Consider the following 27,869-nt stretch of genomic DNA (forward strand, 5'->3'; position numbering starts at 1 on the left):
ACCCGAGGAGAACAGGTGAGCAGCAAGGGCCAAGGATAGCTGGCTGCTTATGAAAGCGAGTTAAAAATTGGCATGAGCGATGAGGGAGGGGATTTTCAGCAAACTGGTCCTTCTCTCTCCCTGCCCCATGACAAGCTATTGAGGTCACGAGTGACGTGTATTGGTGAAAACGTAGGCAGATGGGCTAGTAAAACCGATGCAAGCTAACTTTCACAGGTGCATTTGTAAGACTGCAGGAGCATCTGAAGCTGCCTCATCATACAGTCTGACTGCTGGTTTTTCTGATTTAGTGCTGCTTACATGGGCTGGCCAGTGGCTTTGCCGTGGATTCAGATGGGGGGTGGTTGGGCTCCCCAGGCCACACGTAGTATAATAATAATAATTTATTATTTATAACCTAACACATCTGGCTGGGTTTACCCAGCCACTCTAGGCGGCTTGCAACAAAAGATTAAAAATACATTGAAACACCAGTCATTAAATGCCATGGACTGAACCTGGGATCTTCTGTGTGCAAAGTAGGCAATCTACCATTTCCCCCACTTTCCTCCTTCCACCCACTCTTTCCTTCCATGTCTGCTTCCAGATAGCCCAGTCGACAGAGCATGACGCTGTTAATCTCAGGGTTGTGGGTTCGAGCCCGTCGGGTGAAAGATTCCTGCATTGCAGGGGGCTGGACCAGGTGACCCTTGTCGTCCCTTCCAACTCTACAATTCACCAAGCGATGATCTTTAAGTAGTGATGTACGGAAGTGAGAGCTGGACCATCAAGAAGGCTGATGGCCGAAGAATGGATGCTTTTGAATTGTGGTGCTGGAGGAGACTCTTGAGAGTCCCATGGACTGCAAGAAGATCCAACCTCTCCATTCGGAAGGAAACCAGCCCTGAGTGCTGACTGGAAGGACAGATCCTGAAGCTGAGGCTCCAAGACTTTGGCCACCTCATGAGAAGAGAAGACTCCCTGGAAAAGACCCTGGTGTTGGGAAAGATGGAGGGCACAAGGAGAAGGGGACGACAGAGAACGAGATGGTGGGACAGTGTTCTGGAAGCTACCAGCATGAGTTTGACCAAACTGTGGGAGGCAGGAGGGCCTGGCGTGCTCTGGTCCAGGGGGTCACGAAGAGGCGGACACCACTAAATGACTCAACAACAACATGATTTTAAGACTGCAATCCTGAGGGCAAGAACCGCCTTTACTACCACTGACCTTTGCAAGTTGCTCTGGGAGCGAGCGGGGTAGAACAGCTTCAGGCAAAAAGGGATTGCGTCCAACAAGCTCATGTTCAGAGCAGACCCACTGAAATGAAAGGGCCTGAGGAAGCTGCTTTATAGTGAATCACCCCACCGGTCTACCTAGTTCAGTAATGTCTACACTGATCGGCAGTGGTCCCTCCAGGGTTTCAGGCAGAGATTCTCTCCCAGCCCTACTTGAAAATGCCCTTGGGGACTGAACATGGTGCCTTTGGCATGCAAACCACTGAGCTAGTGTCCTTTCCTTAAGAGTAAAGGTAAAGGGACCCCTGACCGTTAGGTCCAGTCGCGGATGACTCTGGGGTTGCGGCGCTCATCTCGCTTTACTGGCTGAGGGAGCCGGCGTGCAGCTTCCGGGTCATGTGGCCAGCAGGACTAAGCCGCTTCTGGCGAACCAGAGCAGCGCACAGAAACGCCGTTTACCTTCCCGCCGCAGTGGTACCTATTTATCTACTTGCACTTGACATGCTTTCGAACTGCTAGGTTGGCAGGAGCTGGGACCGAGCAATGGGAGATCACCCCATGGCGGGGATTCGAACCGCTGACCTTCTGATCGGCAAGTCCTAGGCTCTGTGGTTTAACCCACAGCGCCACCCGCGTCCCTTCCCTAAGAGTAGCCGTGCCCATGAATCCCAGTGGGTCTACTCTGAGCAGAGGGAATGTTGGACACAACCCTCGGGCACCTCTATCAGTGCCCAAAGAACAAGGGCAAGCAGGTATGCTTCTTGACATGGACAGAAAGCTGAGAGGAGCAGGAGCAGGTCAACCACCAGCAAAAGTGCCCATGTAAAAGAAAAAAATCCTTTGGCCCACGTTTAGCAATGATACAACAGCAGCTGGAGAAGGCAGAAGCAGGACGAGTGTTCGGGTTCCCCCGCAGAGCTCACCTTTCACGTACACAGTTGCTTTGGAAAGGGGAACGGTTTCGAAGATGCAGTGGTACTCCCCTGAGGTGTCGTGGTCCACTTTTGGGATTCTGGAACGAATGAAACAAAGCAGGTCAGCAGCAAGACGAGCAGAGCACACCCCAGTTATCGCTGCATGAGAACACAACCACAAACTTGACATGAGCCAACAGTGTGACGCAGCAGCTAAAAAAGCCAATGCAATTCTGGGCTGCATCAATAGGAGTATAGCATCTAGACCAAGGGAAGTAATAGTGCCACTGTATTCTGCTCTGGTCAGACCTCACCTGGAGTACTGTGTCCAGTTCTGGGCACCACAGTTCAAGAAGGACACTGACAAACTGGAACGTGTCCAGAGGAGGGCAACCAAAATGGTCAAAGGCCTGGAAACGATGCCTTATGAGGAACGGCTAAGGGAGCTGGGCATGTTTAGCCTGGAGAAGAGGAGGTTAAGGGGTGATATGATAGCCATGTTCAAATGTATAAAAGGATGTCACATAGAGGAGGGAGAAAGGTTGTTTTCTGCTGCTCCAGAGAAGCGGACACGGAGCAATGGATCCAAACTACAAGAAAGAAGATTCCACTTAAACATTAGGAAGAACTTCCTGACAGTAAGAGCTGTTGGACAGTGGAATTTGCTGCCAAGGAGTGTGGTGGAGTCTCCTCCTTTGGAGGTCTTCAAGCAGAGGCTTGACAACCATATGTCAGGAGTGCTCTGATGGTGTTTCCTGCTTGGCAGGGGGTTGGACTCGATGGCCCTTGTGGTCTCTTCCAACTCTAGGATTCTATGATTCAACCACCCTTATTTTTTCTGGGCCAAGACTGGGGTGGGATGTGGGGCTCGTCTGTGACCCTCAAGCCATCTTCTGCTGTTTATGGGGTTTGCTACCACAAGATGTGGTCATGGCAGTTAGCTGAGATGTCTAGAAAGAATAAATAAAATGCCTACTAGCTGCTACTGGCTATAGCAGCTGAAAGGAACCTCCAGGTTTATTTGATTTATTAATTAGATTTATATACTGCCCTCCATCAAAAGATCTCAGGGCAATTCACAACATAAAAGCACATATAGTTAAAACAGAAACAGCAAAACAGTACCTCCACCACCACATGCAAAAGACTGCATAATATCAATCAGCCAAAGGCCTGTTTGAAGAGGAATGTTTTTGCCGGCGCCTAAAGATATATAAGGTAGTGCCAGGCAGAGGTTATGGGGCAGTTTACCTCGGAATGCCAAGCTGCCCGAAGCAGCAGAAGGCTACTGACTTTTTATGCCCCAATGGGGGGCTTCTCAAAGGCACCCAGCAGTCCACGGTGGGAGAACAGGATGGTGAATTAGGACGGGGCTGTTTTGCCCGATCCAGCAGGGCTCCTTTTGGGGTGGTTAAAAGCATCTTGCATCTTCAGAGGCAGTCTACCCCTGAGTAGCAGATGCTGGGGCCAGTCGACAGGTGAGGGCAACAGGTGAGTGCCCTACTTCTGATCTCCCAAAGACATCTGGTTGGACACCACAAGGAAGAGGAGGCTGAAGTTGTCTTCTGTGAGCAGCAGACACAGCTGAAGGAGAACTGTGTGTGGGAAACTCCACCCTCAGATGCGGGCGGGCAGTGGCTGCAGATGCAGCCTGGCAAAGGGTGCTCTCCGTGCCTGCCCCTAACCTGCACCTGGAACCTTCATTATATAACTTCTGGAGAATGCTGAAGATGCATCTCTTCACTTTGGCTTTTGTCACTTGGGGGGCTTATTTTCTTGGACCCACTTTGATTTTGCAGTTTTAAGTTGTTTTAAACTGTTTTTAATTAATTTTGTGTTTTGATGTTGCAACCAGCCTGGGACAATACGGTGGAGGGCAGGCAATAGACGACAACGACAACAACAGTGGTGTTTGCCCTGCATATAAAAATATTCCTTCCAGTGCCCTGCATATATATATATATACACACACACACACATACAAAATAAAAATATTCCTTCCAGTAGCACCTTAAAGACCAACTAAGTTAGTTCTTGGTATGAGCTTTCGTGTGCATGCACACTTCTTCAGATACACGTATGTATCGTGTGTATCTGAAGAAGTGTGCATGCACACGAAAGCTCATACCAAGAACTAACTTAGTTGGTCTTTAAGGTGCTACTGGAAGGAATATTTTTATTTTGACTATGGCAGACCAACACGGCTACCTATCTATAACTATATATATATAGAGAGAGAGAGAGAGTATGGGCAAGTCACAACTGTAGATTTATATCCCACATTTTTCTCAGGGTGATGTACATGGGTTCTTTCCCCCCTCCTCATTTAATTCTCACAACTAAGGTAGGTAGGCAGGCAGTGAGACTTGCCACCAAGGTCAGCCAGTGAGCTTTATGGCTGGGGGGTGCGATTTGAACTCTGGTCTCCCAGGTCTTAGTCTGACACTCTAAACACTATAACACAATGTAAATCCATTTAGCAGCAGGCTGTAGGTAGCAAACAGCAACCCTGTCATCTTGCCCAAGTACAACCCTGTGTCTGTGATCACCTCCCCAAGTGAAAAGGCAGGTCAAAGAGGGGGAAAGGCCTAATATATTTACTCCTGAGTAATCTCCCAGAAGAGGCTACAAGAGGAGCTGAGTGCAATGTGAGGAGGGCAGGAGGCGAATTCCATTCAGAATCCACCCCCTCCGCCACCAAGAGATTGAGATTCCCACACACAAAAAAGGAGCTTTAAAAAAATCAGCGACACAGGAAGGGAAATCACTTGGCGAAGTGGGAAGAAAATATTTATCCACCTTGAGCCCAGAAAGGCAATGGCATCCCAGTTAGGAAGCTTGTTCAGACCGGATTTCATGGATTAGCCAGACCTCACAAACACACATACACCATATCAATTATTTTGGAGAGGGTTGCTGTGCTGTACAAAAGGGAGGCAGAACATTCTGGGGGCGAGGTGGGGGAGAGATGACGACAACACAGGGGGAAGGCCCCATTTTGTTAAGATCTCCAGCAGGTCAGGAGCTCTTTCCTCTTCCCCCTGATTTCAACACATGCAGACAGAGAGCCCAGTCAGAGAATTGAGGGCACGAGAGAGGGTTGCTGGGGGCGGGGGAAAGATAAATACTTTTAATCCTCACTCAGCTCCCTGTTGCTATGGGGAGAGAGGCACGTCTGCTCGGCTGCTGCGTGGAAAAGGACGTGACTCCTCTCCCGCCAGATGGACTTCTGCCAGCGGGATGGGTGGGCAAGAGGGAGACTGAGGGGGGTGGACAGTCCACTCTGCCATTGCAGCCAGGGCTGGCATTTCAGTTCACAGGAACCCAGACGTCCAGGGCAATGAAGCTGTCATGGGGATGCTTCGAAGGCGGGAGGAAATGTGACATTGGACCTACAAGTGAAGGTTCATTTTCCGCGGGGATCCTCTCCCCGAGATTCAGAATGCAAGGTGTACAATCTCTCACACACTCTTGCACGGCAAATCAGTCCGCACAAAGAGCATTCGGCACTCTGCCCTTCAGCGTGAGAGGAAAAACGTAGGAAGTGGTGTGTCGAAATGTAAGCACAGAATTTGACCGAGTCAAGCTGTTCACAGAATTGGAAGGAACCACAAACGGTTGTCTTAAAGACCCCAGAGGAAGGAGAGTCCACAACCTCCTGAGGGAGTCCATCCCACTGTCTCACAGCCCTTACTGTCAGATAGTTCTTCCTGCTCTTTAGTCTGAATCTCATTTCTTGTAAAGGGGGAGGCCGATAGAAGGGAATGCTACCTGCCGTGGGTCTCACAAAGAAGCTGAATAACTGAGGTCACTTTCTCCCGGCCTCTGTGTCTTGTTTACCAGGAAAAGGCATTGTGTTGGGGTTGTGTTTTTTTTTTTAAGTTGGCGCGGTGCACAAAGGCTCCACAGGGGGCCCAGCAGCAGCAAGCATTCCTACACTCTCCCCAATGGGTTTATTCCTTTGTTTCAAGGAGGCTGCCTGACGGAACCTTTCATTGTCCAGCCAGTTATCAAACACCAGCAACGCACAACCAGAATGCAGAGTTGTACACGCAGGTTAGGAGCAGGACTTGCGAGGAACAGCATGTGCCGCCTTCTCCTCTAGAGGAAGAGTTTATGATCTTCTCAAATATGGGGTCTCGCCCTACTCTCCCTTCCCCAGCAGTCCTGGCAAAATACTGCTAAACCCCGTTACACTGCAATTAGAATTACCGTATTTTTCGCTCTATAACACTCACCCGACCATAACACGCACGTAGTTTTTAGAGGAGGAAAATCCGTAGGCATGCCACCCGTAGGCATTCCCTCCATAACACGCACAGACATTTCCCCTTACTTTTTAGGAGGAAAAAAGTGAGTGTTATGGTGCAAAAAATACGGTAGATAGAAGCCTTTTAAGGCTCAGGAAAAGGGGGCTGAATCTCCCTAGAGAATCTCCCAAGCTACACCCATCACCCAGCCTGATTCATAACCTCTTCCAGTGTTTCTGACTGGCCGGAAAAGTGTCCTTAACTCTGAGTACAGTGGTACCTCAGGTTAAGTACTTAATTCGTTCCGGAGGTCCGTACTTAACCTGAAACTGTTCTTAACCTGAAGCACCACTTTAGCTAATGGGGCCTCCTGCTGCCGCCGTGCCGCAAGAGCCCGATTTCTGTTCTTATCCTGAAGCAAAGTTCTTAACCTGAAGCACTATTTCTAGGTTAGCGGACTGTGTAACCTGAAGCGTATGTAACCTGAGGTACCACTGTACGACTTTCCCTTGCCTGGATGGAGGACACAGAAAGGTGGTGCGCATAGAAACTAGTGTACTGTACACAGGTGTGCTACTCTGCCCACTTTTGACTCTCCCGCACAGCACCACTGGCTCGTGGCTGACAAAAAGGTTCCCTGCCCCTCCTTTAGGGGACCTAAGGGGACCCAAATGATCTTCAGGACAAGTGCAATAATAAAGCAAGGCAAACAGGGAACCCGCAGTTCTACTTGTTGACATTGCCACAGGGTGTGTTTTACTGCTCTCAGGCAGAAAAGAACAACACCCAGCCTCTCTCACACGCTTTGCATTGAGCTTCAGAAGGGAAATAATACCTTCTATCCCCACCAGCTCAAGCAGATAGGGAGAGGCTGGGACTGGGGGGACATCCCAAGAGGCTCCATTGGACGGCACCAAAACAAGAAGCTGTTCCCTTCCAGAGCTCCAATGGTTTGGCATTGATGAGGACAGCAGGGACTCCCCATGGCAAAGTCAAGGTCAAGCTGCAATCCTGTGCACTCACCGGAGAATATGCAATACTGAAAACAATGGGGCTTGCCTTCCAATGAAATTTATGGGCTGTGGCTCAAAAGCAGAGCACAGAAGGTGCTGGGTTCAAATCCTGACAGCATACCCAGGTGGGGCTGAGAGACAGACTGATCCTGGAGAGTTTCTGGCTGTCAGTGCAGACAATAGGGAGCTAGGTGCACCAATGACCTGATTTGGCAGGTCCCTATGAGCATGAGGGGACGTGGGTGGCGCTGTGGGTTAAACCACAGAGCCTAGGGCTTGCAGATCAGGTCAGCGGTTCGAATCCCCATGACAGGGTGAGCTCCCGTTGCTCGGTCCCTGCTCCTGCCAACCTAGCAGTTCGAAAGCACGTCAAAGTGCAAGTAGATAAATAGGTACCACTCTGGCAGGAAGGTAAACGGCGTTTCTGTGCGCTGCTCTGGTTCACCAGAAGCAGCTTAGTTCTGCTGGCCACATGACCCGGAAGCTGTACGCCGGCTCCCTCGGCCAATAAAGCAAGATGAGCGCCGCAACCCCAGAGTCGGCCACGACTGGACCTAATGGTCAGGGGTCCCTTTACCTTTTATGAGCATGAGATGGCGTTGGGGGGAAAGAAAAACAAGGAGGTGACCCTGAATTTTTGGTTTGCCTCAAGGAGCATTACTCAGAGCCAGCTCTCCATTTCTGTGTGTTCAAGACATGCATATCACCGCAAACCTGGAAGTGGCACTTAAAGGAGCAAAAATGCCCCCCCCCACCCAAGAGTGTGAAAATGGCAAACTGGTGCAAAAACAGCGTCTAGCAATCCTACAAGCCTTTGCAAGTGCAATCCGAGGAGCGCTGCTGGTTTTTTCAAGGGTTTCCAGAGGGTCTCTGCAGGCTTTGTTAAAGGTGTTCCCAAAATATGCAATTTAATTTAAACGTGCAGTGACTTGGAATGTAACCTCCACATAAACGGGGAGTTGCCTGTATTGATTCAAGGGTTGGACTGACCTGAAAGACCCAGTTTCGAATCCCCACTCAGTTATGAAGCTCACTGGCTGACTTTGGACCAGTCAGCCTCTCAGCGGATTCCTTCTGGCAGCACCAATACATTCAAGCCCTTTCTTGTTTTTTAAAAAAAGTTTGACGTTGCCCTTGGGTCCTGCCTGCAGGCTTCCCATAATAGACATCTGGTTGGCTCCTGTGAGAACAGGAAGCTGGACTAGATGGGTCATTGGCCTGATTCAGCCAGGCTTTGCTTACGTTCATAATAAACTTATCTGCTCTGTTCTGAATTTAGAAAGAATTGTTCACCCGGAGAGCTTGTTGGCATGGAAGAGAACATGCTAAACAGCGCCCCCCCCCCGGCAAAAATATATATATTAAAAGATACCTACAGGTATGAGGTAAATTCTGGTGAAGTCTCATTCGTATCAAGCCTCGTTCCCCCCTTCTCCCAGTAGTGGCCTTTGACGGCGGTTGGCGGTTCGGTGATGTTGCAGGAAATGATCACGTTCGAGCCGGCAGTCACCTCGGGAGTGGCTGAGATTTTGGCCCCTGCGTTGTCGATATTTTGGGGGAAAGAAGGAAGGCAAGAGAGGAAGTTAGGAAGACTTAGCCAAGGCGGTCTGCTTTCAGAAGAGAAAGGGGTGGTGGGAGAGGACACCGTTGCAGCGTGGAGTTCAGTCACCTGTAAGCAAAGTGGCCTAGTTGTCACATAATGGCCTGTTTCTAGGCCTGCCCTTCCCCAAACTGCCTTCCAGAGGCATTGGACTACGACTCCCAGTGTGCTGGCTGGAGCTTACATGGGAGTTGTAGTCCAAAACATCTTGAGGGCAATGGCATGGGAAAGGACCTGGCCTAGGCTTTGCAAAGCACCTTAAAGCCTCACGTATGTGCTTGTTGGTCATATGACTGTGAAAACGTGAGGTGAGCCCCAAATGGGTTCCAGAACAAGCCTCCAGAGAGCTTAGGAGGCAGAGGCAGTTTCCCGTGCTCACGGCTATTCCAGTCCAGTCCGATGCCAATGATTGCTACCAAGATTGAGAAGTCAAGCAGCTTTACATGCACATCTGGCCAGTTTGCATCATTTCTTCTGGGTACCAAGTTTGTGGGTTTATGGGGGGGGTGTTAAAGAGGAATTAGGCATTTGGTACACACACTCCACCCACATCCAAACATCTTGGATTCTATCAAGCAACTCTCATGAAGTGAAATTGCCCCACCACGTGCTCTGCATGTGTAAAATAGTTTACAAAATGGCCAGGTAGCAACGACAGCAGCAGTCTGCTGAGATTCTTGAAGCTGGAGGTATGGCGAGGAGGCCGGCAACTATGGTAGTAGCAGAACTGCCAGCTGCCATGCTCTGGGTCCCAGAGCAAATTCCTACTCAGTACCTTTTGAAGTGCAGTGAAATGCTGGCAAGGAGGGCAACTTACAGCAACTGGTCTGCGCCCAAGGACCACTTGTTCTCAATGCCTGCTGGGTCTCATGTGACAGTTTTTACATTTGCTCTTTTCATGGGGGAATTTGCTGCAGCCAGCGAGTAAACGGTCATGCCCTATACTGACCTGAGGAGTCATTTCATATGAAACCACCTGGACACAGGGACCGAAACCTTTGAAGAGGTAACAGTTAAAACAGGCAGCTTTGCCCCCACCTAAAACGAATCTCTGGAGCACCCAGATAAGCATATCCAGGCCAGTTATTGTGGCCAAAAAGAGTTTCAGTTTCAAGGCAAATGTTGCAGACATACCCCCACCCTCAATAACCAAACAGATACTTGACAAATCCCCCACCCAGCCCTTTCTCCTCAGAGACAGGGGACTCTACAGGGCTGAAAGACACTCTTGAGATTTGCCTCCGAAAAGGATATTTCCATTTACCAAGAAACATTATTATTATTTATTTTTCCAGCCATCAATAAAGCAGTGGTTTTCAAAGTTTGACATTTAGAAAGTTGTTTCTTGCACTGAGCTCCAGACACCTGGCAGGGAACTGGTGGGTGAGAAAGATAAATATGGAGCTACCGATAAAACCTCTGTGGGACTTGCAGTAAATCGGCAAAGCGATTCCTGACTCCCAGTTGCAAACTGAATTCTTCCCTGCCCTAAACCATGCTACTGATAGGAAGGAAACTCAGGGTAAAGACTGCTGCGTGGAAGGACTCTGAGCTCAGTTTGGTTCTGAATTTCAGATCCCTGGACTCCAAAATTCTTACATTTAAATGCTGTATCCAACTCTGTCATACTCGGAGTGAACCCACTGAAATTAATGGCCCTAAGTCGGGTATGTCCCTTAACTGGAGTTGGATGCAACCCTAAACATATGGCCCCATGTTCTCTTGGTTGGTGAATCTTGGGAGTGCCAATAAAAATTAAAAGCAGATCCCACAAGCCTGATGCCTGCGTACAGTTCATAAGTGGCCCTTGGCCAGCTCTGCTGGGTGACACCGTCATCCCATAAGAGTTGAGTGTGCATTTTAAACCCATTCCTGAGCATCACAGGGAAAGAAAGCTTTAATATCTGTCTTTATGGATCTTCTCATTAAGGAACCCCCAATAAGCTTCCAAGGAACACAGGAAGCTTCTTTCTACTGAGTCAGGTTCTCCATGGTTTCAGGCAGGGGGGACATTCCCTACCTGGAGATGTTGCCACTGGGGAATGAACCTGGGATTTTTCCCTGCATGCAAAGCAGATGTACTCCCAAATGGAATTTGAAAACCACTGACAAGAGGGCAACGAGCAAGGGAGGACGCTTCCTTTTGTAAAAGAATCCAAACTGAGGCACGTCCAATTCAATTTGCTTGCTCAGCGTTTCGGCCACAAAAGACAAGCCGTTTCTCTTGTCGCTGGACAATCTGGACTTTCAGCTCAGCACAGGGTGGGGGGAAGGGGGAGGAGAGAAAGGGGGAGGAGGCAAATAAGCTAAAACTGGTTGTTCCACAGCACAAACAACTAGACGCGTCCCCCCACCCCACCCAGTGCTGCGCAGAGACAGTGCTACGGCCATTTCAAAAACGGTTGCAATTACACCACAAGCAAAACAAGACCGTTTCAATCCAGCTCGCGACAACCAGTAACCTCTAGCAAGGTTGGAAAGCATATCAAAAGCAGGGGTGGGGGGAAAGCAAGACGGTGTGTGTGTATAGAAAGAGAGATACACAGGAAAACGAGATGGAAAGAGGTTGGTTGGCTGGCGGCCGCCAAAAGCAGAGCCATTTTCAATTTTGCATTTCGGAAAAGGAACACCAAGGAGGACAACGTTGGCATTCAGGGTCCAGAAGCCAGAGGGATCGGTCAGGACGGTGTGGTTCTGATGGGGAAGTTACAACCCTTTTTGAGTAGGGCCACTCGCCAGGAGTGAAGGGGAGGATGCGGGTGGGGAGGTCTCTTGGATTTCTACACAGTTAGGTCGGGAAGGTGCAGCAGGGTTCTCGGGAAGCCATGGGTGAAAGGGGTGGCGGGGGCGTGGCAAAGCTAAGAGACACGGCTGTGTCCAAGCAAATGCCACCGCCAAGGGGGATTGGGGCAACGGCCACTCACGCTCAATGACAATCACGTTCGCCTGGGAACGGATCCACTTGACTTTGGGGCTCTTCGACAAGTGGTTGCGGTCGGGGTCGTTGCTGGCCCGGCACTCGTAGGTGCCCGAGTCGTTGAGCGTGAGGTTGGTGACGTAGATGGCGCTGGTGGAGTGCTGCTTGTAGGTGGCGTTGATTTTGACCCGGTCCTGCCAGGCCCCGTCCCACAGCTGGACGGCTGTCTCGTTGGGCTCGGCCCCCTCGAACCACCACTGGATCTCGGGGATGGGGCTACCGACAGCCTCGCAGTGCAGCTCCACACTGTCCTCCGTCAGCTTCTTTTGAGACAGCGGCGACTTTATGAAGCCAGCTGCGAGGCGGGGTGGGGGGAGAGGCGTTAGTGCAAAGTATTATTAGTGCGAGAGAGAAAGACAGCGAAGAGAAAGAGATCAGCAGCCTTTAAAAAATATATTAAAGAAGAACCAGCATGGTAACTCACATCGGCACACTCACTCCACAAACGGCCACTTCTATTACATGTAGCTGGAAATACTGAGTAAGAAGAATCTTTGTCCTCCCCTCAAAAGACAGGGGTGGGCGAGTGGCTCTTGCACTCTCCGTTAGTAAGTCCCATTCTTCTTTTTCAAGCTTTGCCTGCAAAAGAACTTGGGGCATACAAGGAACTGGTGGAAAACTAGACAGGAAGCACCACAACACTGGTTTTACACTCCTTGCTGTTTAACTTGCATCCCACCGAGACTACTGCAGCAAGTCCTGGGTACATTGGGTCACTGTGTCCTTATCAGAAGGCTTGACAAGCTTCAGAGGCAATTACAGGGCCTTCAACAGAAAGGCCACATGCAGCACTTTGGACGTGCTCAGAAGAAGGTGAACAAGGCAACAGCATCGCGGCTCCAGATGCTTTACTTATGCAGCAACACAGCAATCAGAGGCTCTCAATCCATACCCATCCCAAACAAAAAATGCTGGAAAATGGACTGTATTGTTATATATTTGCTCTTCATATCCCACCTTTCCTCCAAGGAGCTCAACGTACATGGCTTTCCCCCTCTCCATATTATTGTTGCAACACCCTGTAGGTTAGGCTGAAGGGCAGTGACTGGCCCCAGGTCACCCGGCAAGCTTCATGGCTGAGTGTAGATTTGAACGCCAACAGTATTAGAAACTGAGATATGAAAGCTAGGAGCTAAATTGCACTTTAAACCTAGGTTGTGGGCGCAACAACGGAATGTCTAGGGACTTTTTTATAAGAAGAACACAAAGCTGAAAATGAACGAACAGCAGCTAAAATATCGTCTTCATTTTTTCACACAGTCTAGTCCTTCCCCTGCCCACCCCCCTAATATTCTTAAGAGGGTCTCTTCTCCGGTCTTCAGAGAGTAGCTAGAAGTGGGGAGGCAGAAAAAGGTTCTCCTTTCCTTCCACTCTGCAGTTTTAATCTGAAATCTTAGGCGCAGTAATGCACCCAGAGTTCAGAAACTGCTTTCGCAAAATGCACCTAGGAGTTTCAAACGCTGAATGCCAGTCCCTCATCTCCAAGTCCACCACCTTTAACCACTGCACCACATTAGCTATATAATGAAAGCACAGACAGCTTTATCTCAACCAAGACATTCTTGTCTTTCTCGTGTGATAGATGAAGGAGGGGAGTAATTCCTCTTCAGAACTAGCATGAAAGTTGGCACACTATTGTGCAAATCATGGGCCCTAGGCAAGACTGCTGAGAATGGGAAAAGGTGATATACTGCACCCACAATGTACTGTGGAAGTCACAGGGCACAGGTTAGGGTCTTGGTAGATTCTTTGATAACCCCAACCCTGGGCTCTATCATCAGAAGATAAACTAAAAAGTACAGGGTTAAGTACGGAGATTTCCACAGGGCACCTAAACATGCAGATCACAAGTTTGTGAGCCTTTACTATGAACAGTAGCCAAAACTTGCCCAAGTTTTGCATTTAGCCAAGAAAGCTAGCATGTCGCACACTCATGGTGCTTAGTTGTCTTTGCAGATTTTATTTTTGGACTGATTTTCACGGAACAAGGCAACTTACAGCAAAAGGGTTTACAGAGAAGCCCTTAGCTTAGACATCCTCACTCCAGTCCTATGCTCAACTAAACTCAGAATCACGCAAAGCACCCATGTAAGCAATGGCTCCCCAATTTTCTTCCATTTTGGGGGCAGTGGGATGAGCAGTTTAAGTGGGGATGCTCAGGCAGGTGTATTTTCTTAATAATAGTAATAATAATATTAATAGGCAGTTTGCTTAAGCCCTCACTTGCGAAAGACTTCCCACTTGCTTTCCAGTTCTGGCCACTGGTCTTCATTCCCTTCTGCAGAGAAGAGGGAAACAGGGGGACAAGTCATTAAGAAGGAAGCTATTGGCGGGGGACATTTGAGGCACCGTGCACGTCAACTGCCACACAGTTTAGCAATTGTCGCAGGAGTGTTTGCCCTTGCAGCAAACCCAGATGGTTCCTTCCAGGCATGCCAAGGGACAAAGACAAGCCCTGCTACGCAATTATCAGAAAGCGGAGCACCCCTCCGACAGGGAGCACGTCCTCACATGCCCCACGCTGAGGTGAACAAGCATGCCTTTGCCTCCTCCGCCAACGGTCAGTTGACCCAAATTGGGTAACTCTTGGCCCGCAGCCTGGCCATAGTGACTGGGTGCCATTGTGTGGGGTTCCGATTCCCTCTGCAGCAAGCCAGCTCCCTCTGCGCTACTAGCCAACCTGCCGTGCTGCGTCAGACCACAGTGTGCTCGCTCACTCGGCTGCGCAATCGGATACAATATGCCCTCGCAAAATCTTAGCGTAAGCCAAAAATTAAAAAAACCGAGCAAAAAATCAAAGTTCAGAGAATCTTTTCTTTAACCAAGGCTGGATAAAGCTTGCCCAAAGCAAATAGCATTAAGAGCCAGAACAATGCCGAGGTTACCCAGGGGAAAGACAGAGTGAACAGAACATTGAAGCATCAAGAGGGGCTAGATTTAGAATGCATGTAGGGACCATAGCTGTCAACTTACAGATTTGAAAATAAGGGACCAGCAGCCAAAGTAAGGGATCAACAATTACTTTGATAAAATACATATTTTGTTGCGTGCAAATGGCTTTAGATACCTATTAGGTCCTATAAATTACCATATAGCATATATTCAACACAAAAAAGCAACAATTTGTTGTTGACAAAGCACAGCTGGACAAAGATAGGGCCCCATTACCTTCAGTAGCTTATTTAAGGGACATCATCAATAAGGGACAGCAGCGGGACATGGCCCTGGGATAAGGGACTGTCCCGCCAAATAAGGGACGCTTGACAGCTATGGTAGGGACATGAGAAGCTGCCTTATACAGTGTCAGACCTTTGGCGTACCCAGTTCAACATTGTATCAAATCAGCAGAACTGACGCTGCAGGGGTTCAGGCGGGGACAATACTTCCTGTAGATGCTATCAGGGATTGAACATGGGACCTTCTGCCTAAGAATGTAAAAAGAGGCAATGCCCATTTAGTTCAGCATCCTGCTCTCACAGTGGCCTACCAGATGCCTGTGGGAACACCACAAGCAGGATCCGACCATAAAAGCACTCTCCCCTCCTGCAGTTTCCAGCAAGTCTAGTATAAACTCTATAGTTACTTGTCAAGACAATATGCCTTTTAATTGTTTTAGCAACCAGACAGAGTGGGCAAGCCTGTTCAGGGAAACTGTTGCAAAACGGGAAACCTTATTCATGGCTAGGGTTTTAAAGGTCTGCTTTCTTCTGAAACAAGACACTTTCAGGGCCAGAAGCCCTGCTTGCACATCCATAGCATGCCTCTTTAGAGAAGGCAGGGAAACCTCAAGACAGGGGTCAAATGTGGGCCTCCAGGCGCCTCTGTTTGGCCCTGGGAACTTTTCCTAGGTCTCACTGGTCCTCCTTGACACACTCCTTAACTGTTTTTGCTTAGCTCGAATATGTCCTTGAACTTGTGTGTCTGTATGGAGGACAGAGTGTGTGTGTGTGTGTATTGAAAACAGCCTACTGTACCAAAGGTTCACCGTATTTTTCGCTCTATAACACGCACCCAACCATAACACGCACGTAGTTTTTAGAGGAGGAAAATCCGTAGGCATGCCACCCGTAGGCATTTCCTCCATAACACGCACAGACATTTCCCCTTACTTTCTAGGAGGAAAAAAGTGAGTGTTATGGTGCAAAAAATACGGTAAATCTGCACACCTCTGGCTTAACGTACCATGGGCATGTCCTATGTGACCTCAACCAAAGAATCTAAGGTTAAACTCTTCCCAGTACATCATATGCAAGAAAACTGAGTCATCACATCCAAGAGAACTTTAACTGGCTTTAGTCACGGGAACAACTGGTGGTTTGCATCACATCCTGTACAGTCAGGTCTGGCTATGTTGCCTGGTTTGCTACCCAGAAAAACCCATGTGAGGGGCGAGGAACCTGTTGCCCTTGAGACATCGCTCGACTCCAAGCCCCATCACCCCCAGCCACAATGGTCAGGAACAATGGGAGTTCAGCAAGATTCGGTTGGTCACTGGCTCCCTACCCCATGTCCTGCCCTGCAAGCTTCCCAGAGATGTAGGCAGAGAAGCTCCTTCAGACAACAGGAATGGGGAAGTCCAGGTCTGAGGAGGAGAAATTGGTCCTCCAGGCCTCTCCTCGTTTATTTGTTGAATCTGTCTGCAACCTATGGAATTCTTTCTTACCTGCCTGAATGGAGGATAGAGATGTACGTCTATCCCTGTATCTCTCAGGCTTTTTCCCCACCCAGCTTGGATGGGGAGACAAATGTGGCCACCAGCCTGGAAATGCCCCCCCTACACAGAGCTTAAAAAACGCAGCGGTAAACAAATTAGTGGGAAATTATACACACAAGAATCCACACATTTTTAAAAAATGTCCTCCAAACTGGAACAAGCAAATGAAGCGCTGCAGGCAACCCTGCAGGGCTGAACTCAGTTCATTGGGCTTTGAGTCTTGTTCACCCATCAAAACACTTTAAAAAGGGAAAAGGAAAAAAGGGCACTAACTGCTGGCTGAGGCACTCGGGAAGGAGTTTGTGCCAACAGCCAAGGAACTGCCATGCTCTGGGGGCAGAAGAGGAGAGAGATGGTCATGACAGGATTTTTTCTGTTCCTTGCATAATACGATAACTCACGAAGTTGTGTGGTGGTAAATTCAGGGCAGGAACAATAAGAACCTACTTTACACAATACACAATTTATGGCTTTTACTGGTTTTGGTTCTGTGCTTTTCAGAGAAGCAACTGCAAAGTGTATATATATGTTAAAATAAAGTGGGGTAGAAATCAAGGAAACAAATAGATGACTTAAAAAGGTAAAGGGACCCCTGACCATTAGGTCCAGTCGTGACTGACTCTGGGGTTGCGGCGCTCATCTCGCTTTATTGGCCGAGGGAGCCGGCATACAGCTTCCAGGTCATGTGGCCAGCATGACTAAGCCGCTTCTGGCGAACCAGAGCAGTGCACGGAAACGCCATTTACCTTCCTGCTGGAGCGGTACCTATTTATCTACTTGCACTCTGACGTGCTTTCGAACTGCTAGGACTTAGGACAGCAAATATTTCCTTCAGTCAAAGGTATATATTCAAGAAAATTTATTGGGGGGGGGGTATTTTGTGAAGTACATTGGGCTGTATCCAACATTAGGCATGCTCTGAGTAGACCCACTGAAATTTAGAGGACAAAGCTTGAATTCGATATACGCTAGCCATGCCATGCACTTTATTTTCAATGAGTCTACTCTGAACAGAATTTTGCTAGATCCACCCCATTACAAACAATTCCAGCTAGGTTTTAAGCCTTAACTGGTGTTCAGCTTTCAAAACCGAAGAGCCTTTGGTCACAGTAAAATCAAAGCACTATGTCACTCCAGGTTTACGAAGCTTATTGAGTTGGCTTTATTCTTATAAACCACACCGGCAACAGCTCTGTGGCTGAAGGGCAGCGGAGAAGTGTGTTTGATAAATAAAAGCAGTTAAAAGGTTAGAAGGGCCAGCCCTCTTGCAAAGGTCGGGCTGGCTAGACAACCCAGCTGGTGTCTACTCCCAGTAAACCCCAGAATTCACATGGGAGGTGGGTTCTAAAATAGCGCACGCTGCTCTGGGCTACAAAACATATTAAAAACAAGGTACGGCAAAATGGATCGCTAGCCAACAAGGAAAGGTGCAGAGAGATTAGGCATGTGGGCTGGTTAGCTGATGATGGACAGACTAGCACAGCCCAATAAGGACTAGCTTGCTTTGCCTTATGCAATTGGAACAAGTCACTTTTCCAGTGAGAAGGAGGGTAAGAGGGAGAATGACGGCCAGTCTCAACCACAATGAGTCTCACTCTGGGACCTTCTGCATGCAAACAGGTGTTCTACTGCTGATCTGCCACACTTTGAGCTATGACCCTTTTTAACCTTAGTGGGAGCATTCGCAGGCACCCTATCCCACGGGAGCTGAACCACACAATTTTCCTCACCAATAAAAAATGTGGCATCCTGCTCCTGGCTCCTACACAGGATTTACTGCTTGTCGGAGCAAGCTTGTTTGACTGTGGAGGTGCACAGCTTGCAGGCCAAGGGAATAGGGAAAACTTGCCAGGTTCTCAGGGAAGCAAGTCCTCGATGAGGGTGGAGGAAACAGGCTGGCTCAAGAGAGGGGCAGAACGATGTCCCAAGAGAGAGAAGGATACCGCCTAGCCTCCTGTCCCGCTCAGCTGTTTATGCCCAGCTCTTATATACCCTGCCCCAAGGAAAAACACATGATCTGCTCATTCGCTTCAAAGTAAAGTCACCTTCAACTAAAAACAGACACTCCCCACTCTGAGCTGAGGGGAGGAGCTGGAGAACCGCAGGGGATCTCTGGCACAAATGTAGCCATCCAGCCACTGGCTATGGCCAAGTGCCAGGTCCTTTCACAGATATAAAGCATGGGTTTTGACCCCTTTTCCCGGACCCCCCCCCCCAGTTACAGCTACTAGGCTTCTTTGGACAAAGCAGAGCACATCCTAAGCCTCCATGCAATTTTCTGCACGCCTGGGACTGGATGCTCATCTCATCTTTTAGGGTAGTGGTTGGGGAACTGTTTCCAGCATTAGGGGCCGCATTCTCTTCTGGGCAATCTTTCAAGGGCCACATGTCAGTAGTGGGCAGTGCAAAAAGTGTGGAGCAGTGATTGGCAATTTTCTCATTTGGACCATAGGCTTGTTTCCACACACACACACACACACACACACTTTCTTGCTTTCCCAATTCTGAAGAGCAAGAGCCAGTTTCAGAGTTCAAGGACACATTCCAGTCAGGCAAATGCAGTCAAGGAGTGTGGGAAACAGGGCTGGTGAAGTTTGCAACCTAGGGAGAGTTCTCAGGGCCAGACAAGATTGCTTGGAGGGCTGCACTTGGCCCCCAGGCTCCCCATCTCTAATTTTAGGCCATGATGCATCCGGACTAAACTACACTCTTTGGCACTCTTAGAACTGAGACAACATCAAAAACAGATTAAGTTGAAGAAACCTGGCAGGTGACTTTTTAACCTCATTTCTAAATACGCCCAACCTCATACAAAGAGATGGTTTGGGGAAGAATTCATTTTTTCAACAGGGCGGAGGCTTCATGTTGCAACTAACCCAAGGCTGCAAATCTAAAACGGCAGCTCTCCAACAAATGTAAGCAGCAATTTTTTTAACAAGCTGTTGTTTTGCCATTCAAAACCTGCCCTCTGAACCAGCTGCTTGCCCCACAAGGAGACCATGCTAAGACAGCATGAAGATTCAGGGGCAAAAGGTACAGATCTGTCCAGAGATGGGGATAATTGTGAAACAAGTGAAAAACTTGCGCTTTCTGCAAGCAGTGCACAATGGCATTTGGAAGTATAAACTGTCTGAAAGGGACCTGAGAGATCGTGAGTGGACAAATCCAAGGCATAGTATCCCATAGCTGCACTTTGAAAGTGCCTAGATAGCAAGCAGTAGGACAGCTGGACCAGCTCAGATAAGCTCTTACCCGGATAAAACCCACACAAACCTACCCCAAGATATGCATTTAAGAAACTAACCATAAACATCAACTCCCCCCTCCCTCCGATGTGCCCACACAATTGAACTCTGGAAGTCACTCCCACAAGTAGTGACGGTTACCAACTTGAAAAAGAGGATTACACAGATTCATGCAGTATAAGGCTATTAACAGCTACCGGCCACAATGGCTACATTCTCCCCTCCACTGTCTGCGGAAAGCCAGTTGCAGGAAATTGCAAGTGGGAAAAGCACTACTGCACTCAGGTCGTTTGCAGGCTTGGCAAGGTTGGCCACTGTGAGGGCAGGATTCTGGAACGGGTGTGCTTTGGCCTGATCCAGCAACCAGGCTCCTCTGATGTTCTTAGATGTATCTGGCCGATACCTCTGCAAAGCAAATCTAGACAGGAGAAGAGAGGGCACTCCCTTGTTTCCCAGCCTGCTTTCACCTCCCACGGAGAATTCCTTGAGCTTCAAAGGGTGTTTCTAAGTTAAGATAGGACACAACAGGCTCTCAAACGTATCTAATAACAAAAACTCTCTTGCGTACTTCGCAGCTTAAAGCAGGATAAGGAACCCCAGAAGTTGTTGTGACTCCCAGCTCCCATTATTCCTGACTGGTTAGGGTGGCAGGAGTGGGCTCTCACCAACTTGGACAGCTTTCAAAAAGGATTAGACAAATCCACGGAGGAGAAGGCTACAGTATCTGTCATGTTCTTCCACCATCAAAGGCAGTAAGTGCCTCTGAATACCAGTTACTGGGGATCAGGCTAGCCATCCCTGGGTGAGGGTCTGCTTCCAGATGCATTCGATGGTACTGGGGTGGATGAAACGATATAGCCCAACAGTTGCGGCATCTCTGAAGCATTTACAAGCAAAGAGTACCGGGAATTACACAGATGAAGAGAGCCGCTAAAGGGTTCGGTGTTTCACAAGGCGGTTGCTCTCAGCCTCCCATTTTGTAGCTCAAGCCTGCTAGAGGTTTTTTCCCCCACTAAAAGCCGGAAGGGTAACTATAAAGCTGCACCACATGATCGCTCTCAGAGCTGCTAAGCTAATGATCTGCTCAAAGATTGGTCTGATCAAACAATAATCTGTGGGCTTTTACACAAAGGTCAGCAACTGCAGCAAGAGTTATCCCACTAAATGATTATAGTCTCAATGTTTTTCAGCCGCCTTCACCAAACTGGTGCCCCCAAGATGTCTTAGCCTGCAGTGTTGGCTGAGGCTGATTTAGAAGGCACCAGGGTTTGGTGAAGGCTCCTGTAGAATAAGATAGCAGTGCAATTCAAGGAACCCGCTTGTCTGGGCCTTGAATGTGGGTAGACAAAATCATGCCTGGCTGAGGGAGGAAATCCAGCTTCAACTGCCCATTTGCAAAATGGAAGAACAATTACCTCCCTTACAGAGTTGTTGCATGAATGATGTCCAAGTGCTCTTTAACTAAGCAGGGCTGCGGTTTCCACTGCTCTGAAAAATAAGCAAGGAATCCAGTCACCTATGCCCTAAGTTTGCAAGGTCTTCTGCAACCTCACCCCACTAAGACCATACATTTGAGCCTATTTCATGCTATGGGTTGTGTGAGTGCACACCGTGTCTGGAATCCTGTTTCCCATAGAAACCACGTAGATACCTCTGGGGAGCCTGTTCTCATGGCAAAAAAGGAAAGACTGCCTCCAAATCCAGAGGATTCCTATAGCCACTGTGGCAAAGAGCCACTCATACAACCATGAATATGTCAAAGACTTTTCAGAAGCTACTGAAACCAGAGGTCACCATCCATCCCATCACCCCTAATGTACAGTGTTCTAAGCCCTTCCAAGCCTATGGAACAGGGCAGCAAAGATATTTAAATCCACACAAATGGCTGATCTGTTTACCACCCTGTTGTTGAAAGATGACTAGGTGAACTCCAGAGCCCAGAATGTCTTCACGGGCTTAGAAATGCCAGCCAGACTCACAGGGATATTCTGGGAAACTACTTGCAACAAAAGCAGCATTACTAAGGGGGCCAGGAGAAGGAGACGTAACAAGGCCGGCTTGCCAGCGTGAGGCAGGTTCTAAGCCTCTCACGGGAAAGGTCTTTAAGCGGAGAGCTAATTAAATACCAGGCTACATTTGCAAACACTTAATCTTGAGGAGCTTCATTGGGTATTAATGCTAAGCTTTGATAGGCCCTAATAAAAATTAACAAGCAACGGAATTAAGACCATACAAACAAAACCCTGTGGGGTGGTGGTCTGAATGCCAGCTGAAGAACCCAAATCTGTTTTTTTTAAAAAAGAAGTTTCAAGGATGGTACAGCCTGAGGACAGGATGGAGACACAGATCTAGACCACCACCCTTTCCCCACTCCTGCAGAGCCTTGAAGTACAATGCCTTCTGTCCCCACCTGCTGCTTTCAGGCCAAAAGAATCAACAACATTGCAGGAGGCTGCGGCGTATTTGTACTGCAGGAGCCCCCGCCCCCCACCGCCAACTGTTTCAAAGGAAGATGAAAACAAATAAAGATGCCATGAAATACGAGAACACGTTTTGTTCAGGGTAAAAAACAAGTGGCAGTTTCCAATTCAAAACCATGCCAGTTTAGATTTGATGTAGCAGCATTAGGTCAAAGTCAGGAGCAGGGAACGTCAGGCCAGGGGCTGATCATGGCCCTCCAGACCTGTCTTCCTGGCCCTTGGAACTCTCCTAGGTCACACACACCCCATGGCTCTGCTTTGCAGCTGGCTGGATCCTTGAACTCTCATGCCTTTCACCTGCCCAGATGGAAGATAGAGGTGTGTGTGTGTAGAAACTAACCTAACCTTAACCCACTTCTGCCTCTGGTCCTGCCTGCTGCTGTGTTAACCACAAAGGTTGTCCAGAAGAAAAAGTGGCCCTGGGCTGAAAAAGGTTTCTTGCTCCTGGACTAGGTGTTTAGATGAAATGGTGGATGCATTTACAGTTCCAGAGAGAAAAACCAGATGCAAACATTCTTTCACTCGAACATGTGGCCCTCCAGATATTCTTGAACTATATTCCCATAATTCCTGGTCACTGGCCATGTAGTCCAATGACTGAGCCAACCCTCCACTAGAAGATAAAACAATTTTACGTCTTGTTTTAAAGACTGAGGGTCAGTTTCCCCTTTACAACTGGTCAAGATGATGAAAACCTTCCTGTCTAGCACGTACGCTGTTAGCAATTTGTTTTATTTTACTATTTGGAAATAAGAAGAGGGGAAAATCCTGAACAAGCTGGGAGGAGGAAGAAAGAGGAACAGGCTCAACTGCGCGTTTGCATTAAAAATAGAAAACCTTAATTATAGAGCTTTAAAAGGGGTGTTTCCATCAATGAACAATCTCACAGCCCCAGAAAAGAAGGGCAGGGGTGAGAAACCAGTTAATCTGCAAAGCAGCAAAGAGTTTCACTAAAGAAAATGATACTGCTCTCAAACCTTCCTCCAGATTTGTATTTTGGGAGGGTGGGGAAACAAAAAAATAATTGTCAATGAACAAAGGGCATGATCCTAGGAATGTTCCTTTTCTCAATCTCAGTAGGATTAAGACACCCACACATAGCTATGCTTGGGCATAACTCGACCAAACCTTAGAAGTGATAAGGGTTTTTAAGTCAATGTACCATATAGCCTCTTTCCTACCCTGCCCCAGCTTTTTCATCCCCCTCACAGCTGAAGCACAATAAAACCACAATAAAATCCAATCTCCGTCTTCAGGGCAATGAGGAGCAGTAGGCCAAGGATCCCATTTGCCATCTCCATCCTCCTTAATATGGGAACCATTTCCTCTCACCCCTCCTTGTGAAGAGAAACTCAGTCGTCCCACAACCCAGCAGGCATGTCCTGGTAACCCCCCACTGTAGAAAGGACACCGAATACATGCTTGGCAGGGGGTTGGACTCGATGGCCCTTGTGGTCTTTTCCAACTCTATGATTCTACATGCAAGCTATTGAAAGAAAATGGGCCCTCACAAAAAGAGTGCCTTACTCCCAGTGATGTGGGAGGAAGTATTTCATTCTAGCCATAAAGAATTCTCCTTTGTAATGGATTCCAACTGCAAATACAAAGGTGTTTCTTTTTAAACTTTGTTTACTGAATAGGAATCAAATGAACACAATGAATTAGATTGCTCTCTAGGGCCGGGGCTGCCATTGTGGCACCTGTGGGACAGGCAGGCTTCCCTACCCCTTTTGCTTTATTTTTACACTGCTGCCCCCACCCTGGGACCTTCTGGTGAGCATTAAAACTAGTAATAGTAATATGGCTAGCAGCCCCTGCTTTGGGGCGCCAGAAAATTTCCCAATAAGTTACTTGCTTCTACCTGTTCCCACGCTTACAAGCAGCGAAGTAGGATGGGCAGACCAAAAAGTCACCTTATATGGGCATCTTACTGCACTGCATGAAGACTGAGTTGGGGGAACATTTGGCAATTCCATACACACATACTCTGTACTCCTTCCAACAGAGAAGCCCACTCCCATCTCTCTTCTGCAAGGGGAAGGTCAGCCCCAATTAAGAAATGAATTGTATATTGTTCAGCCATTGCTCATTACAGGGATGATAATGGAAGCTTCTCCAAGAATGCCTGGTTCTCTTGCAGATGTCCCTGTGTTTTCCCCCTCTCTGGGCATAGGCTCCCAGAGTTAGCCATACTCAGGGCAGACCCACTGAAATTAATGGACCTACCTAACTTAGTGATACATAAGGAACAGGGAATAAGAGTAGAGGTCTGAGATGGCTTTTCCTGCTAACAACGGACTGATAGCTTTGGCTTTCTTTAAAAGATTTATCCTCTCCAAAGGCACCTGTAACAAGGGTTTAGAATTATACACATTTTCTTCTTAGTTTGGTTAAAGACAGGAGATCCAATTGCAAATGCTGAAGCCAGTTCACAACTTTACCATAACTGAGTCATTGGAGAGAGAGAGAGAGAGAGAGAGAGATAAAAGAGAGGCATCTGAACATTAATGGCATAGTTTAAAAACAACATGTACATCCCTTCAGGCATACCTAGAATACAACTTTGTGCCACACTTAGAGGGAACCTCAGGTTCAGCTGCTGAATGTGGCTTCAGGTGTCTCTTATCTGCTCGTTTGGGATTCTCCACAGAACATGCCTCTAGGCCATCAATTGCCCTGCTCAATGCCTCCTTTTCATAGGAAGGAGCATTTCATCCCTGTTGCTTTTAGTAATAAACTGCATTTTTTTATTACTGTAAAATCAATTCGAGCCTGCAGCATGAAAGGGCAGCCTTCCCCAACCTTGCATCTCTCAACAACTCTCATGAGCCCTGACCACTGGGCATGCTGGCAGAAGATGACTGGGGGTGGGGGAAAGAGCAGAGCATTTGTAGCAATCACCTAAGATTCGGACAGGCCAATCTAGACGTGGGTTTCACCATTTCGGTGAGATCTAGGCCTGTGATGCAGCTGTTAAATTGCACTCTCAACAACTAGTGGCTTCCAGAAGGAGAGAGCAAGCAAAGTTGAGGTCCCACCCCAACAGGACCCAAGGGCACCCATATATACTCTGTTTCAGGTAAGTGAACAGCTGCATTTGCTATCATGGAAAAAGTAGTGTGGGGGCACAGAAGACAGAGCAACATCAGCTTTGCCACCTGTGCACCCCGTCTTCAGGTTGGGCTGCATCTCCTTCACCGAACAAGGATTACACCCCTGTACACAAATACTGTACACTACCACTCCAATATAAAAGGCTACCCTCCACACATGATAGTAACATGCCGTCAACTCGTTAAGAATATTGGCTCGTCGCCAATGAATCCATCCTGCCTGTGCAAAGACATAGTGTAACATAACCCAGATGTAGATTGTAGACAGCTCAGGGCAGAGAGCTGAACTGCTTTCAGAGGTGAGACAGGTGGTGGGGAGAACAGGAACAGGACTTTTTCATAAAATTCATACTTTGTTCGGACCACTTTCTGCCTCTGGCCCTGCCTACCCCTGGCGTGTGGCCCTTGGAAGGAATGCAGCCCTTGGGCTGAAACAGTTGCCCCAATTTACTTGAAACACAGGCAAAATGCTTTTTTTTTCCAACTTCTGTAGATGTTTGCTGGTTTCCAGCATTAACATTTTCTTCTCATTTCTCCCCGCTGCAAATTTCTGCGTGGTTGGCAGCAGAAAGACACAAAAACGAGGATACAAAAATGCGCAACAAACCAGAAACAAACCAGTTTCCCTAGCCAATAATAATAATAATAATAATAATAATAATAATAGGTGCCCCCCCAACCCACCCAGAGAGATAGAGACTGGGGGGAGGGGGAGAAAGAGGTCACGCACCTGACTCCCAAATTGAAAGGGGGGGCTGCCCGAGCTTTTCTAATCCCCACCAGCTGAGTTGAATGGGAAAAGCACCAAGGGGGCTACTCTGAGGAGGGCCGGATTCGGATTACAGCCTCACACACACATGTATGTGTTTCCCACGTGTCCCCCATCGGGTTTGCACCCCCTTCCCCTCATAGAGGCCTAAGCGTTACTCGAGAGTAAGACCCCGTCGCCGTCGAGAGTGACTCTACTCTGAGGAGGGCTAGATTCGGATTACAGCTTCACACACACACACGTGTGTGCGTTTCCCACGTGACCCCCATCGGGTTTGCACCCCCCTCCCCTCATAGAGGCCTAAGCGTTACTCGAGAGTAAGACCCCGTCGCCGTCGAGAGTGGCGGCACCCGCCGCCAGCGGGTCTACTCTGAGGAGGGCTGGATTCGGATTACCGCTTCACACAGACACGTGTATGTGTTTCTCACGTGACCCCATCGGGTCTGCACCCCCCCGTCCCCCTCAGACAGGCCTACGCGTTACTCGAGAGTAAGACCCCCGTCGCCGTCGAGAGTGACTCTACTCTGAGGAGGGCTGGATTCGGATTACCGCTTCACACAGACACGTGTATGTGTTTCTCACGTGACCCCCATCGGGTGTGCACCCCCTCCCCCTCATAGAGGCCCTAAGCGTTACTCGAGAGTAAGGCCCCTCTGAGGAGAGACCCTTCCCCCGCTCCCCTCAGGCGACGCTCGACGCCTTTTCCCGGCCCCGCTTCCTCACCTGCCCCGAAGGCGCCCCCGACGGCACACAGCAGCGCGCCCGACACCAGCACCGCAGCAACCCAGGCGCCCATGGCCGCTTCTCCTCTCTTGGCGGCGCCGCTGCTTCCCGCCCCGCTTTATGCCCTCGGTCTCCTCCTCAGCTCGCCTGAGGGGAGCGAGAGGCCGGCGGGAGTGGGCGGGAGAGAGCGCCGGCCGCAGCCAACCACAGCAAGCGCGCGGGGTCTGCGAGGCCGCCGATTGGGCGGAGGGAAGCAGGGAGGCCCAATGAGAGCCGCCGGGGTGGAGCCCAGAGCGGCGGTTGGAAGGCTCGAGGGGGGGGGAGGTCGTCGTCGGTTGGCGTTGAAGGACGTGCGCGGCCAGCCAATGAGTGGGAAGGCGGGGCTCGGGGGAGAGGAATCGTTCGCCAAGAAGAACGGGGCGGTTCGATGGACTGGTGCGGCAGCCAATAGGAATAGCCTTGAGGTGAAAGGGGCCGGGCGACTCCTCTCGACTGAGGAGCGCCGGGGTTGTCACGTACGCAGAGCAAAGGGGAGCAACAGCTTCGACCAATCGGGGCCCCACTCTTACGGGGCGCCGTCCAATGAGAACGCGAAGTCTCCAAACGGACGCGTGTGCCGACCAATCACAGTCCAAGTTGGCCCGTTGTCTCCGCTCCAACGCCCGTACGTCTGACGTCACAGTCAACAACAACGGGTGCCGGGGAAGGACAATAGGCTGAAATAGGCGGTGCTCTTACAATTCGGGGCTGCTGCTTGGAAATTTGCTTTTTTTCACCGAAGGTTTTGAAACCCATTAAAAAAATAAAAGTGTGTCGCATTTCCAAATGCAAAATCCCGAGGGAATAAAGGGGTGTGT

At 48.9% G+C, this 27,869-nt stretch overlaps 1 protein-coding gene across 1 annotated transcript in view; it reads right to left on the minus strand.

Annotated features, from left to right (window-relative positions):
* Positions 1 to 27,199, minus strand: part of BSG (basigin (Ok blood group)) — a 38,171-nt gene extending 10,972 nt beyond the window's left edge. Inside the window, exons 1-4 of the mRNA XM_083484056.1 lie at positions 27,013 to 27,199; positions 11,916 to 12,263; positions 8,768 to 8,927; positions 2,138 to 2,226 (exon numbers count right to left, since the gene is read on the minus strand). Coding sequence (XP_083340182.1) covers positions 2,138 to 2,226; positions 8,768 to 8,927; positions 11,916 to 12,263; positions 27,013 to 27,085 — 670 coding nt within the window. The 5' untranslated portion in view covers positions 27,086 to 27,199. The remainder of the gene's footprint in view (positions 1 to 2,137; positions 2,227 to 8,767; positions 8,928 to 11,915; positions 12,264 to 27,012) is intronic.
* Between the last annotated feature and the right edge of the window lie 670 nt (positions 27,200 to 27,869).

Source organism: Podarcis liolepis, assembly GCF_965112155.1.
Source record: "Podarcis liolepis genome assembly, chromosome: 18".
Classification (NCBI taxonomy): Eukaryota; Metazoa; Chordata; class Lepidosauria; order Squamata; family Lacertidae; genus Podarcis; species Podarcis liolepis.